At 34.7% G+C, this 12,560-nt stretch overlaps 2 protein-coding genes across 2 annotated transcripts; both read right to left on the bottom strand.

The window, feature by feature from the left end:
- Window positions 1-2,887: 2,887 nt before the first annotated feature.
- On the bottom strand, window positions 2,888-6,472 carry LOC114390610 (NAC domain-containing protein 76-like). Its single transcript, XM_028351411.1, has 6 exons — window positions 6,275-6,472; window positions 5,910-6,187; window positions 4,897-5,043; window positions 4,331-4,675; window positions 3,481-3,860; window positions 2,888-3,345 (listed from the first exon to the last, which is right to left on the bottom strand). Exons 1-5 carry the CDS (start codon window positions 6,420-6,422, stop codon window positions 3,483-3,485), a joined length of 1,296 nt encoding a protein of 431 aa, XP_028207212.1. The 5' UTR covers window positions 6,423-6,472; the 3' UTR covers window positions 2,888-3,345; window positions 3,481-3,482.
- A 1,407-nt stretch (window positions 6,473-7,879) lies between these two features.
- On the bottom strand, window positions 7,880-11,510 carry LOC114390609 (NAC domain-containing protein 62-like). The gene is made up of 6 exons (XM_028351410.1): window positions 11,135-11,510; window positions 10,774-11,042; window positions 9,917-10,063; window positions 9,474-9,827; window positions 8,451-8,783; window positions 7,880-8,316 (listed from the first exon to the last, which is right to left on the bottom strand). Exons 1-6 carry the CDS (start codon window positions 11,304-11,306, stop codon window positions 8,074-8,076), a joined length of 1,518 nt encoding a protein of 505 aa, XP_028207211.1. The 5' UTR covers window positions 11,307-11,510; the 3' UTR covers window positions 7,880-8,073.
- Window positions 11,511-12,560: the final 1,050 nt, after the last annotated feature.

The raw sequence follows: 12,560 nt of genomic DNA, 5'->3' as shown, positions 1-12,560 counted from the left end.
AGTTATGTTAAGTCAGCTGCTTCCTTTTGGCCTCATTTTCGTTTTTCCCCTTCTCCCCTCAAAACCCTTACTTTTTCCCGCAGCCCACCAAACCAGTATCAGAAAAACGACGATCTCGAATCCGTTCACCGTTGGATCGTCGTGAAATTTGAGTATCATGTTCGCAACACAATTCCGAGCATTCTCACCGTTGGGAATTTCGATATCATGTCTGAAATGAGAGAAAAACCCTTCGCATTGTAGCCTTTTTCTTTCCCGCAGAAATTCAGAGCTGTCTTGGTAAAACTACGATCCCGGTTTCGTTAACCGTTGGATTATTGTGAAATTTGGATATGTTGTTCGAAATTCAATTCCGCACGCTTCCACCGTTGGGATTTGCGAGATCATATTCGTGGAGGGAGAAAAAGGAATCGTATGAAGACAGTACAAGTGGAGGTTTCAATCTCTTCTCCGTCTCTCTGACGTTTGGGAATTCTATCGGAGCAGTCGGATGAATAATTGAAAGAATTTCCGGGAACCGCTAGAGATGTTGCTATCGCTGGCTGAAGACACGTGAGCCCGCTTAGAGGTAAGGGATGAGTTATTCACAGTTGGGGATTAGTGAGAACATGTGTAGGGATCCTTAGAGGATTAAATTGGGATTTTATTTTGGGATGTTTGTTAAATTGCAATTTTTCCTTTATGATTATAAATAAAATATTGATGTCCTGATGAAAATTGCTTGATAAATTGTGCTCTTGATATTTGTATATTTGGACCTATGATTTGGATATAATTGTGTAATATTATTTGAGGGGTTTTAGTCCTCATGTTGTGATAGTCTTTTATATAAATTGTTATATTGAGGATATGAAATGATAATTCAAATTGTGAGTATGTGATGAATTGTAGAATAACATGTTGCTTTGAGATTATAATATTGTTATTGAAATTGAGTATAAGTGTAAAGTTAAACATGTGTTAATTTGTGAGATACGTGTAAACATGTGATGGTGGATTGTGACACTATGAGATGTGAAATTGTGAATGAGTTCTAGTTGTGGATAAGTGTGTAGTTAACACTTGATGTGAAATTACTTGTGTTGTAAGCTATGAATTGTACAATACCCGACCAGCGTTATCTTGAGAAAAGCGTTGATGCGCAGTGTTAAAGAGAAAATGTAGGTTTCCTATTTAGGAACCAGTGTTAAATCGTAGCGCAATTGTGTTGAACGTGTTTAAAACACGAGTGTAAGGTCGTGGGTATTGTATAATTCATGAGCAGTGTCTGCATGTAAAAAAAATTATTTTAGGGGTTGGACCTGAATCAGGAGGGAGAGGCCCTGACGGACTCTTCGGAGTGTAGGCCTTGGGGGTCACCGGGTTTGAGTGCTCCTTTAAGCCTATGCTGATCTCATATGGTTGGAGCATTCTCGCAAAACATCGTGACCCTGACTGGTCTCCCTATGATCTTACTTAGTGAGAGTGACCTGACAAACCCATTGTGTGGTGTGTCTTGTTATGTACTCCTAAGCGCCCCAGGGTGGTTTTTCACTGACATGGTACCACATTGCATATAAAATTGAGTCTTAGCATAACTATTGCATATGCTTGCTAATTGATGTGTTATTATATCTTGATCGAAGTGTGGGATTCTTGTGTAATGTGATTGATAATTAAAAAGTGAATTTTGAATGACGAAGTGGTGAAGTTACGTGAGCTATGTTTAAGCAAGTGGTATCTCATTTATATAATATGTATATTTAATTGTCTTGTTTCTCTATTAGCTAGGAATGTGATAACTCACTCCCTGTGTGTTGTTGTGTTTGGATCCTGTGATGATCTTGAACTTGTGTTCGGGGGAGCAGATGAATAGGTGGATGACTATGAAGAACCTCATGCTAGAGGACACGGGAACACCACGCTCTGATAGGATGTGACATTAAGATATAGGTTCTATATTAATTGTATGAGACTTATATGACTTTCTTTGAGTCGAGATGACTTTATTATTTATTTGGACAAGTTTGAATATGATGTAGAAGAAAGTGAATGTGAGCCTTTTACCCATTTGAAAAGCTTGTATTTAAAAATGTTTTAAAAATACTTTTAATTAATATTTGAATTTTTATTCCTTTATTAATATATATGTGAGGGGTAGAGGGTGTCACAATTTCCTTCTTTTGAATAATGATTTAGGTTAGGTTCTACTGAGTGATATTTTTTAAATAGGCATAACAAGTACTTGGCCATGCATATTTTTGATTGGACAAAAGGGGTAGCTTTTTACTAGAATTCCAGATAATGTTGATTTTTAATCATTTTTGGTGAAGATATGCTTAAAGATCTTTATTGGAAAAGAAAATGAGTCCTAATGCTGACTAAATATTGAACAATTGACCTGACACACATACCAGCATGTTTTGAACAGAAACAGAACATTTTCAGTAAAGGCAGCATAGGCTTACTAAGATATATTGTCTATATGACTTGACACGGCTTTTAAGAACCACCAAAAGTAGATTAGATACAAATAAGATAGTTCCTCTCAATAGAATTGTTCAAAATTCATGAAACAAAATAAATTTGCTTAGCCTTAAGGTTTATGTTATCTCATATTGAAGGAGGAAACCCCCAAGTTGGTCTTCCAAATATTACGGTGTCGCCAAATTAGTCCCTCAAAGATTAAAAATGGCACCGCACTTGTCGTTATGGAGAACTAATGTGATGACACAAAAGAACAAACTTGGTAACTATTTTGTATTCTTGAAAGACTAATTTGGTGATAAAAAATCTTTTAAGGACTGTAGTGCTATGCTAATCTTTAGACAACCACTTTAGGGGTTACTTCATATTTTAATTACACAGGTGTCAAGATTGCAACTGCAAAAATAATGACTATGGAAAAGGCAGCAAATGGTAAGCAGAGATATTTCATTATGATAAGAAAGAAGCAATAAGGATAACTCATTGCAAAATACATATGAACTATAAGCCTCACCTATCTTATAATGATGAAATTCCTAAAACAGAGCTTGCCATGTAGTAGCACTACATGAAAAGGAACCATGGTGACACACTCACAAGCCCTTCATGCATAGTACTTGTATTTCGAAGTTGTAACATGATAATACTTCCCACTCCAATCTTATGACTATTAACAACAAAATCCCTACCATTAAATTGACAAGATATAGTAAGCATGGAAATAGGCTCTGGCTTGATGAAGTAATCTTCAGTCTTCACATAGATGAAAGAACCTTTCCTATTGTCATCAGAGGATGATGGCTTCTGGCTTCTAAGTTCTCTCTTGAACTAGTATTTTGAGCATTTTTCTGATTTTACAATGAGCAATTCCTTCTGAGCCTGCAGAATAGATTACATGGAGCATGGTATTATCAATAGTATGTTAAAATGAAAATCAGTTCAAATGAAGCATCTGCCTACTTGGCCAAGAAAGTAATCTTCATTTTTCTAAATGCAGTTGCTTGATTTTCTCACCTCTACATGCGATACTGCATTGTTTGAAACCTTCCTCTGTGTCTCAGATCTTCATCAGTCTTTTGGGATGTGAAGTAGTCTGGTCTTGGATGATACTGATTTATCCATCTCCTCCGAGTGGAAGGAGAACTAGAAATTTCAGTATAATTGATCTCCAAAGGTTTATTTGCAGTAGAGTCACAATAGGATTGCTCCATTCCCCAGAAATTATTTTGGAGTATACTTTCCATTGTCTCTTGGTTTGCTTCGTGGTTAGTAGATAGAAGACATAAGCTATCTTGGACAGCACCATGTGATGATTCAAACCTTTCTGATGAATAGTATCCGTCTGAATTAGGATATTCGTTGCACATTGTTGAAACATCAACAATATTATCATCCTGTGATCATTTCAGAAGACAAACAGACGAATTCAATTCTTGAAGTGCTCAAAATAAAATAAAAAAATATCACAAACCCAAGGAAAGAGTAGTTTTGAAGACCTAAAGTTTATTTTAGGGAAGAGATGCAAGGAAGGGTAAAAATTGGTATAGAAAGAGATTGCTTTATCGACATTTTATTTCCTATCCCAAATATTCCCTTTGTCCAAGCATTCACTAACTCAGTAATGTTCCGTGAATCAATCATGACTCACAACAAAGCATCAAAACCAACTCAAACCAAATATTTCACTAGAGTTCCCTTTCAGACTATATAGTAGAAAATCACTAAACATTGAAAAAATGTAGCAAAAATTTACATCGCCACAATGCACATTGCAATTTTAACTTAATAAACCAATATGACGGTTCAGAAACAAATGGAGATCTGCTCCCCAATATTATTTGGACTTTGGACAATATTTCTTTACCCTTTCAGAGACTACTTCAGCATCTGTATCACTGCTTTCACAATATACCCTTCTCAATGACTCTGATTGGGTGGAGCTATTGACAAAAGCATGCATACTTTCTTCATTGATAACTAAATTCTCATCAACAAAAATTGAATTCAGGAACGCATCTTCCTCCTTAGTTTCAAATGGAGTCTGCATAAAGTTGTCTTCATTTCTAAAATAGGCATTGTTAAATGGATAGTTTGTAAAGGATGGTTCTTCCTGCTCAATACCAGTGGGAGACTGTTGTGTTGGGGAGAAGTATTTCTCAGCCAGATGCATTCCCTGAAAGGTTGTTTCCATTCCTGTAAAAGTACCTCCCTGAAAAAAAAAATATACACACAATCAAGAATTAGTTGTTAGCATGTTTCACATTTTTTTTTATCGGCAAATGTTAGTTGTTAATTTGTTAGCTGGGGAATCGAACCCGCGACCTTTCCCCCATTCCCTTCTATCTTAATCATCCAACCACCCTTATATCTCCTTAGCATGTTTCACATGGCAGAGTGTAAAATATGTCCATGAAGGATGCTTCAGCTTACAGATGGAATTCCTTGTGTTGTTGCCTGATTTTCATAGTCAGAAACCATGCTTCTACTGGGCCCCCCTTCATCACAGATCAGTGCATCAGTTCCACCTTCAGTTGTTTTCCCAGGTTTCTTCATCAAGCGACATAAAACAAAAGTCCTCTGTACAATTTTTTTAGGATAATCAGCATTTATTTGATACAAATCTCACAAAACAAAGGCCAACTCAAATCAGAAACTTATTTCCTGAACCTGAACAGTTCTATTAACAGCAAAAAAATTCTACGGCAAAATAAATGTTCATTTTCTTATAAAGAATTATACAGAAGAAATTGATAGCAGTGGATTGAAACCTGATGATGAATTTTGAGTGCTTAGATGAAAGATTTAATTAAACGCTTACCCAATAAGTCATATAAGAGGTTATCGATAAGCTTTATGCAGAACCTCATCAGAATAAAACTCAAAAAAGGCTGTTTTGATAAGCTTCCAAGCAAAATTTATAGGAAATAAGCTAAAAAGAGGTTCATGAGTCACTTTCATAAGCCCAAATAAGTTCTTCCATGCCACCTTTGTCATCAAGCAAGACCAAGTGGAGAAAATTGAGCCATGAATAGTATGACAAAAAAAAAAGTTATGGGATTCAGACAAAGAATCCAATAACAATGACCTTCTAAAGCCAGAACGACCAATAGGATAGGAAATAAGGAATCTCATCCTCTAAGATTCTTTTTTTTCTTTTCATGAGAGGATAAGAAGACTAAATGTTCATTAAATTTTATCATAAATTGTCGGTTAAATTTACAAATCATGTAAGATTTTTAAAAGTCATGTCTGTTTTAAGTAGTTACTTGAAATTAAATCTTGACTATGTACTATAGCCTAGAGTTACTTTTTTAATTCTAATATAAAAATGGCCCTCTAATATCAAAGCTTAAAAAATACATACTATAGTGAACAAAAAAAATCTAGTAGAGAGATTATTATTTCCAAGCAGTGTTAGAATTTGCTGAATAAAGCAAACCAACCTGGCTTTCATGAAAGGTAACAGCATGATATTCATGAATAACCCAATTGGACTTGACACCACTAGAAACACGGCCTTGATAGTAAACTAGAGTTTTCTTAGTCCCAATGACATTGTTGGTGTCCTTGCTCCTAATGCCACGGTCTTTTCCAGTGGGTTTCCAGAAGCCACACTTGGTTGTCCTGTTAACCCTTTTACTATTTGAATACTTGTAATCAACAGGACTGAAGAAGAACCATTCACGGCCATTGAATCGCACAGCTGAATCTGCTAATAACACTATTTGAAACAGGAAAAGAATCAAACAACATTGAAGTATAAAGGTAACATGAAGATGCATGGAGTAGTGTTTAGTGTTTAGATTACATGGTACGTCCCAAGGTTCCACTTCACAAAGGTCAACGTCGAGGATGACGTGGACACAGGGATCATCATCGAGCAACTTGTGTTTGAGGTAGAACTTCACAAGCTCTTCATCTGTTGGACGAAAACCGTATCCTACAATATCATCCATTGTTTTTTGTGAACACTTAACTCACTGTGTTTCTAGTTTAGGAGTTATAAGATTGGTTTGTGGTGGTCCTCAATTTATAATGCAAAGACATTGACTGACTTTACTCCTTAGCTAACAAGTTATCCTTGGAAAATACAAAAACAAAAACATAGGAAACTATGTTGTACTGTTGTCTTGATAGATATTTGTTGGCTTATCATGTCAATGAGTAAATTATCTATGCTACAATGTTTTGAAACTTACAAATGAAAAATGAACATTCTGGAAGCTATATAAAATCGATATTTCACTAGATAATTGTAATTTACAGGTAAAAAAATTTTAAACGTCCGGTAGAGAATCAATTTTGCAGTTCATGTACACGTTCTAATATAAATTTTGTATTTTGAAGTTAATTTCGAGATTATATGTGAATCACGTTCAATAATTCAAAATCAATCTTATCAAAACAAATTCTACCAAAATAAAAAAACAAACAGGCAAAATACAAAATGGGGTCCTTAAAAAAGGATTCTTCCTGCTCACACTCCAAACAACTGTAATTCTATGCAGACATGAGTTTTTCAGTTCAGGCTCTGCAATCTTCCTCTAATTCTCACCATTTCCCTTTCTATAGTCGTTAGGCGAAGCTTATATATTCAAACTTCTTGTTCTGTATGCACAGCCTATGTCAGCTTGTCTGACAGATTGTATCAGCAATCAGCCTTTTATATCCTAAAATGCTGAATAAATAAATGAAGCTTTGGATAGCTTAAATTTTCATATCTACTTGCTATTTACTTCTTTTGAATAATGATTTAGGTTAGTTTCTACTCAGTGACATTTTTTAATTAGGCATATTAAGAACTTGGCCCTACTTATTAATGGACAAAAGAGTATCACTTTTACTAGAATTTCAGCTAATGTTCATTCTCTTAATCATTTTTTTTTTTTTGTAAAGATTTGCTTAGAGGTCTTTATCGGATAAGAAAATGAATCCTGGTGCTGACTACATATTGAACAACTGACTTGACACGCATACCAGCATGTTTTTAGCAGCATCAAATCATTTTCAGTAGAGGCCAACATAGGCTTATTAAGATATGTTGTCTGTATGACTTGACGCTGCTTTTAAGAACCACCAAACAGATTAGCTATAAACAAGGTAGTTCATTTCGATAGCATTGTTCAAAATTCATGAAACAAAATAAATTTGTTTAGTCTTAAGGTTTATGTCATTACAAATTTAAGGAGTAAACCCCAAAAAATTGGTCTTCAAAATATTAGTGTCACCAGTGGAGACACAAAACCCCAAACATAGTAACCGTTTTGTATCCTTCAAAGACTAATTTGGTGACAAAAAAATCTTTGAAGGACAACTATAGTGCCAATCTTTAGACAACCACTTTAGGGTATACTCCATATTTTAATTATACAGGTATCAAGATTGCAATAGCAAAATTAATGATAATGGAAAATGCAACAAATAGTAAGCAGCGATATTTCATTAAGAATGATGCAGTGAACAAGCATTAGTGCAAAATACATGTGAACTATACACCTTACTTATCTTATAATAATGAGCTTGCCATGAAGCAGAAGCAGAACTACATGAAAAGGAACCATGGTAACCCTTACCAGCCCTTCCTACACACTACCTTGCTTCTAAGTTCTAACATGATAATACGTCCCAACTAATGACTATTAACAACAAAATCCCTATGACAACATTTACAAGATACACCGAACGTGGAAATAGGCTTTGATTTGAAGTCATCTCCATGTAAAAGAAAGAACCATTGTTGTTGACATCAGAGGATTGTTGGCTTTTGTTTTTTAAGTTCCCTCTTGAACTAGTATTTTGAGCATTTTTCTGATCTTTTTCTGATTTCACAGTGAGCAATTCCTTCTGAACCTGCAGAATACATCACATGCAGCACAGTATTACCAATAGTATGCTAAAATGAGAATCACATCAAATGAACCATCTGCTTACTCGGTTAAGAAACAGATATTAGTTTTTCTAACATAGCTGCTTGGTTTTCTCACCTCTAGATGGGATACTGCATTGTTTGAAACCTTCTGTGTTTGAGGTCTTCCTGCTACAGTTCTTTGTAATATGAGGTTTTCTGGTCTTAGATGATACTGATTTTTCAATCTTGTTGGAGTGGAAGGAGAGCTAGAAATTTCAATTGGTTCATCTGCAGTTGAGTCACAAGAGGATGTCTCCACTGCCCAAAGATCATCTTGAATGATACTCTCCTTTTTCTCTTTGTTTGCTTTTTGGTTCAAAGCTAGACGACTTGGGCCACCACGGACAACATCATGTGACGATTTAAACATTTTCAATGCAGGGTATTCACCAGAACTAATGTGTTCATTCTGTAGTAATTTCAGAAAAAGATAAGCAAATGAAGTCAATTCTTGAAGTGCTCTAATAAAATAAAAAATAAAAATAAATAGTCACAAACCCATAAAAAGAGTACTTCTGGTGTCTTCGGGTATATGTTGGGGAAGAGATGAAAGGAACGCTAAAAATGGAGAACAAAAATAGATTGCTTTATCTCCATTTCCTTGTTCCCTTTCCAAACTATTCCCCTCACTCAAGCATTAGTCATGACTCACAACAGAACTTCAAAACCAACTCAAACCAAACATTTAATTCTTTTTAGAATCTATAGGAGAAAAACACCAAGGGCATGTTTACTTCTATTTTAATTTCCAAATTTCATATTCTGTTTTCACTTTTTAATTACAAAACTACCACCTTTTTTCAATTTCTTGTTTTTAAAGATTTGTACAGGAAACATTGGAAAAACTGTTTTTTCTCTATTTCCTGTACAAATCTTTGACAATAGGAAACAGATTGAAAACAAGATGCCAATTTTGTAATGAAAAAGGTAAAAACAAAAAATAAAACTAAAGTAAACAGGTCTAAACATTGTGTAAATGTGGGAAAACTCACATCACCATAATGCGCACGATGTTAACCTATAGAACCAACTAATAGTTCATAAACAAAGAGAGATGCATTCCTCAATATCATTCACATTTTGAACAATATATATTTACCAGATTAGAGACAACTTCAGCATCCATTTCACTGCTTTCATTGTATACCCTTCTCAATGACTTTGGTTGGGTGGAACTATTGACAAAACAGTGTCTTCTTTCTTCATTGATAACAAATTCTTCATCATAAACCAAAAATGAATTTACCAACTCATCTTCGTCATCTGTAACTTCAAGTGAAGTTTGCATATTGATGTTTTCACTTCCAAAACGGGCATTGAACAATGGAGAGTTTGGGAAAAAATCTTCCAGCCCAATGCCAGTTGGAGACTGTTGTACTGGGGGGGAGAATTTCTCAGCTTGATCCACTGCCCGAAAGATTTCATCCATATCTACTCCAGGAATAATATCTACCTGAAAAGAATATATTTAAAAAACAAGCATCAGTTTCAGCATTTTCACATGCAGAGTGTAATATGTCCATGAAGAATACTTCAGCTTACAGATGCAATGCCTTCTGCTCTTGCCGGATTTCCATAGTCAGAAACCATGTGTATACTGGGCTCCCCTTCATCAAAAGACGGTGCCTCAATTCCCCCTTCATTTTTTTTCTCAGCTTTCTTCATCAAGCGGCACAAAACAAAAGCCCTCTGCAAAACTTGGAGGATAATCAGCATTTATTTGATACAATTCGCACAAATAAAAAGCCAAGGAAAATCAAGCTAACACTTCAAAAACCGAAATTTATTTCCTGAACAGTTCTATTCACAGCAAAAACTAAAAATGAATGACTTGGTAGGGCATGCAGCAAAACAGCCTTAATTTTCTCCAAAAGAGTTATTTTACAGCAGAAATTAATTGGCAATTTGGCAGTCTTTGATGAAAACTGATGATGAATTTCGACCGCATTTACATAAAAGATTTAATTAAAGACTTATCCTAAGTCATATGAGAGCTTATGCATAAGCTTTATCTAGGAGCTCATTGGAATGAAATAAAAAGAACTCATTATGATAAGCTTCCACACAAAGCTTATTGAAATAAACTCTCCCAAATGCCTCCTTTGTCATCATCAACCAAGGCCAGATGGACAAAATTGGGTCATGAATAGAGACAGACAAAATAAAAACATGGGATTCAAATTCAAACAAAGGATCCATATAACCTTCTAAAGTCAGAACAACCAATGGGATAGGAAATAAAATCAAAGCCTAAAAATTACAAACTATAGTGACAAAAAATCTATTAGAAAGACAATTTCCAATTTCCAACAAATTCTTATCCTACCAAACGAGGATGGCTATATGGATCACACGAGTCAATCAGCTACAAAGTTTCATAAACATAATTGCAAACCAACCTGGCTTTCATGGGAGGTAACAGCATGGTATTCATGAATAACCCAGTTGGTCTTGGCACCACGGGGAACACGGCCTTGGTGGAAAACAAGAGTCTTCTTAGTCCCAATGACATTGCTGGTGCCCGGTATCCTTATTTTCCGGTCATTCCCAGTGGCTTTCCAGAAGCCACGCTTGGTTGTCCTGTTAAACCTTTTACTCTTCAAGTACTTGTAATCCACAGGACTGAAGAAAAACCATTCTGGGTCATCGGATTTGATCACTGATCTTCCTGGTACCAAAATTTGAAGCAAGAAAAAAGAGTCAAAACAACAGTGAAGTGGTTTTGATGATAAAAGGAGGTGTTTTTAGTGTTAGCATTACCTGGTACGTCCCAAGGTTCCACCTTGCAAAGGTCGATTTCAGGGATGATGTGGACAGGGAAATCATCAGCCAGAAGCTTGTGTTTGAGGTAATAGTCGACAAGCTCTTCATCTGTGGGACGGAATCTGAATCCTACAGGCATGTGATCACATATGGAAATTATGTTCTCCATTGTTTTTTGTTCAACAGTTAAGTTAACTGTGTTGTTTGCAAGTAAGAGAGAGAGAGAACAAAAGAAAAGGAAGATGGTGATGATGGTGATGGAGAAGGTGCCAAAGAGAGTAAAGGAAGGAATGAAGTGTGAGTTTAAGTTGAGTTGAGTTGAGTTGTGTTGTGTTGTGTTTGGGGGTTCAGACTTCAGTCTTCAATTTCAATCAATATTTTTGTAATCAAAGGCATTGACTCACTTTAGTTGATAAGTCTTCTTTTGGCTTAGCTCATAAATTACCCTTGGAAAATTTTTAAAAAATGAAAAAACGCGGAAAGATTTCATATCAATTTATCATACATGGATGTGCTTTCCTTTCTATTTTATCATTTTTTGAGTTAACTTTTAAAGGGGAAAAATTTGTATTTTATTCGCTTTTATACAAATTTTTTATTAGAGATATTTATGTTATTCTATATTATTTCTTTCATTCAGCAAGAATTACACATCTACTCAAATTTTCTAGTCATATTAGTTATAATTTGATGAAGAAGGTCTAGATCAATTGATTAAATAAGATGTCTTAAATATTGTAAATTCTCTTATATTAAAATTATGTATTAGTTATTGTAATTTGAGTTCAATTATTAGATTTTCTCTATTTATCAGCAACAACAGAATATGTAAATTTACATATAGTTTGTCTCTAAAGTTGATGTAAATTTTACTATAAATTCTCAATGAAATTGATGGTTTTTCCTTGGCCTTAGGCGTGCTTCCCCCTAACCCAATAATTGCTCTTCAATTACTTAAACAACTTCACAAAGAATGTCATGTCGTTCAAAATTCAATACCGACGTCATAAGATTCTGATTATGGAAAAAAAAAATGAAATGTGATTCATACTCAAAATTTATTTTACTTCATATCACATAGAAAAAACAACATAATTTTACTTTTTATGCTATTTTCTTCCTTGTCTTACCAAACTAGGGAATTGAAATAGAATTTCTATTTTAATTTACATATATTCTTATTTCAGAATTACATTATTGTTTGCACAAATGATATAGTATTAATTTTCTCCCTGGATCAAAAACTTGACTTGCTTTTTGACCTATTTGTTTTGAAGCCATGAAAAATGTCTTTATGCTTTGCTATATACAATTCCAAGGTAGAATCCGTATGCTTTTTTGAATACGTAAAGTGTATACATTAATAAACAATACATGGCATTAACCGCGTAAGAATAAAAATCTTGTTTCTCACACGATTAAT

Source organism: Glycine soja, chromosome 16 (genome assembly GCF_004193775.1).
Source record: "Glycine soja cultivar W05 chromosome 16, ASM419377v2, whole genome shotgun sequence".
NCBI classification, from domain to species: domain Eukaryota; kingdom Viridiplantae; phylum Streptophyta; class Magnoliopsida; order Fabales; family Fabaceae; genus Glycine; species Glycine soja.
This window is presented reverse-complemented; position numbering and strand designations above follow the sequence as displayed.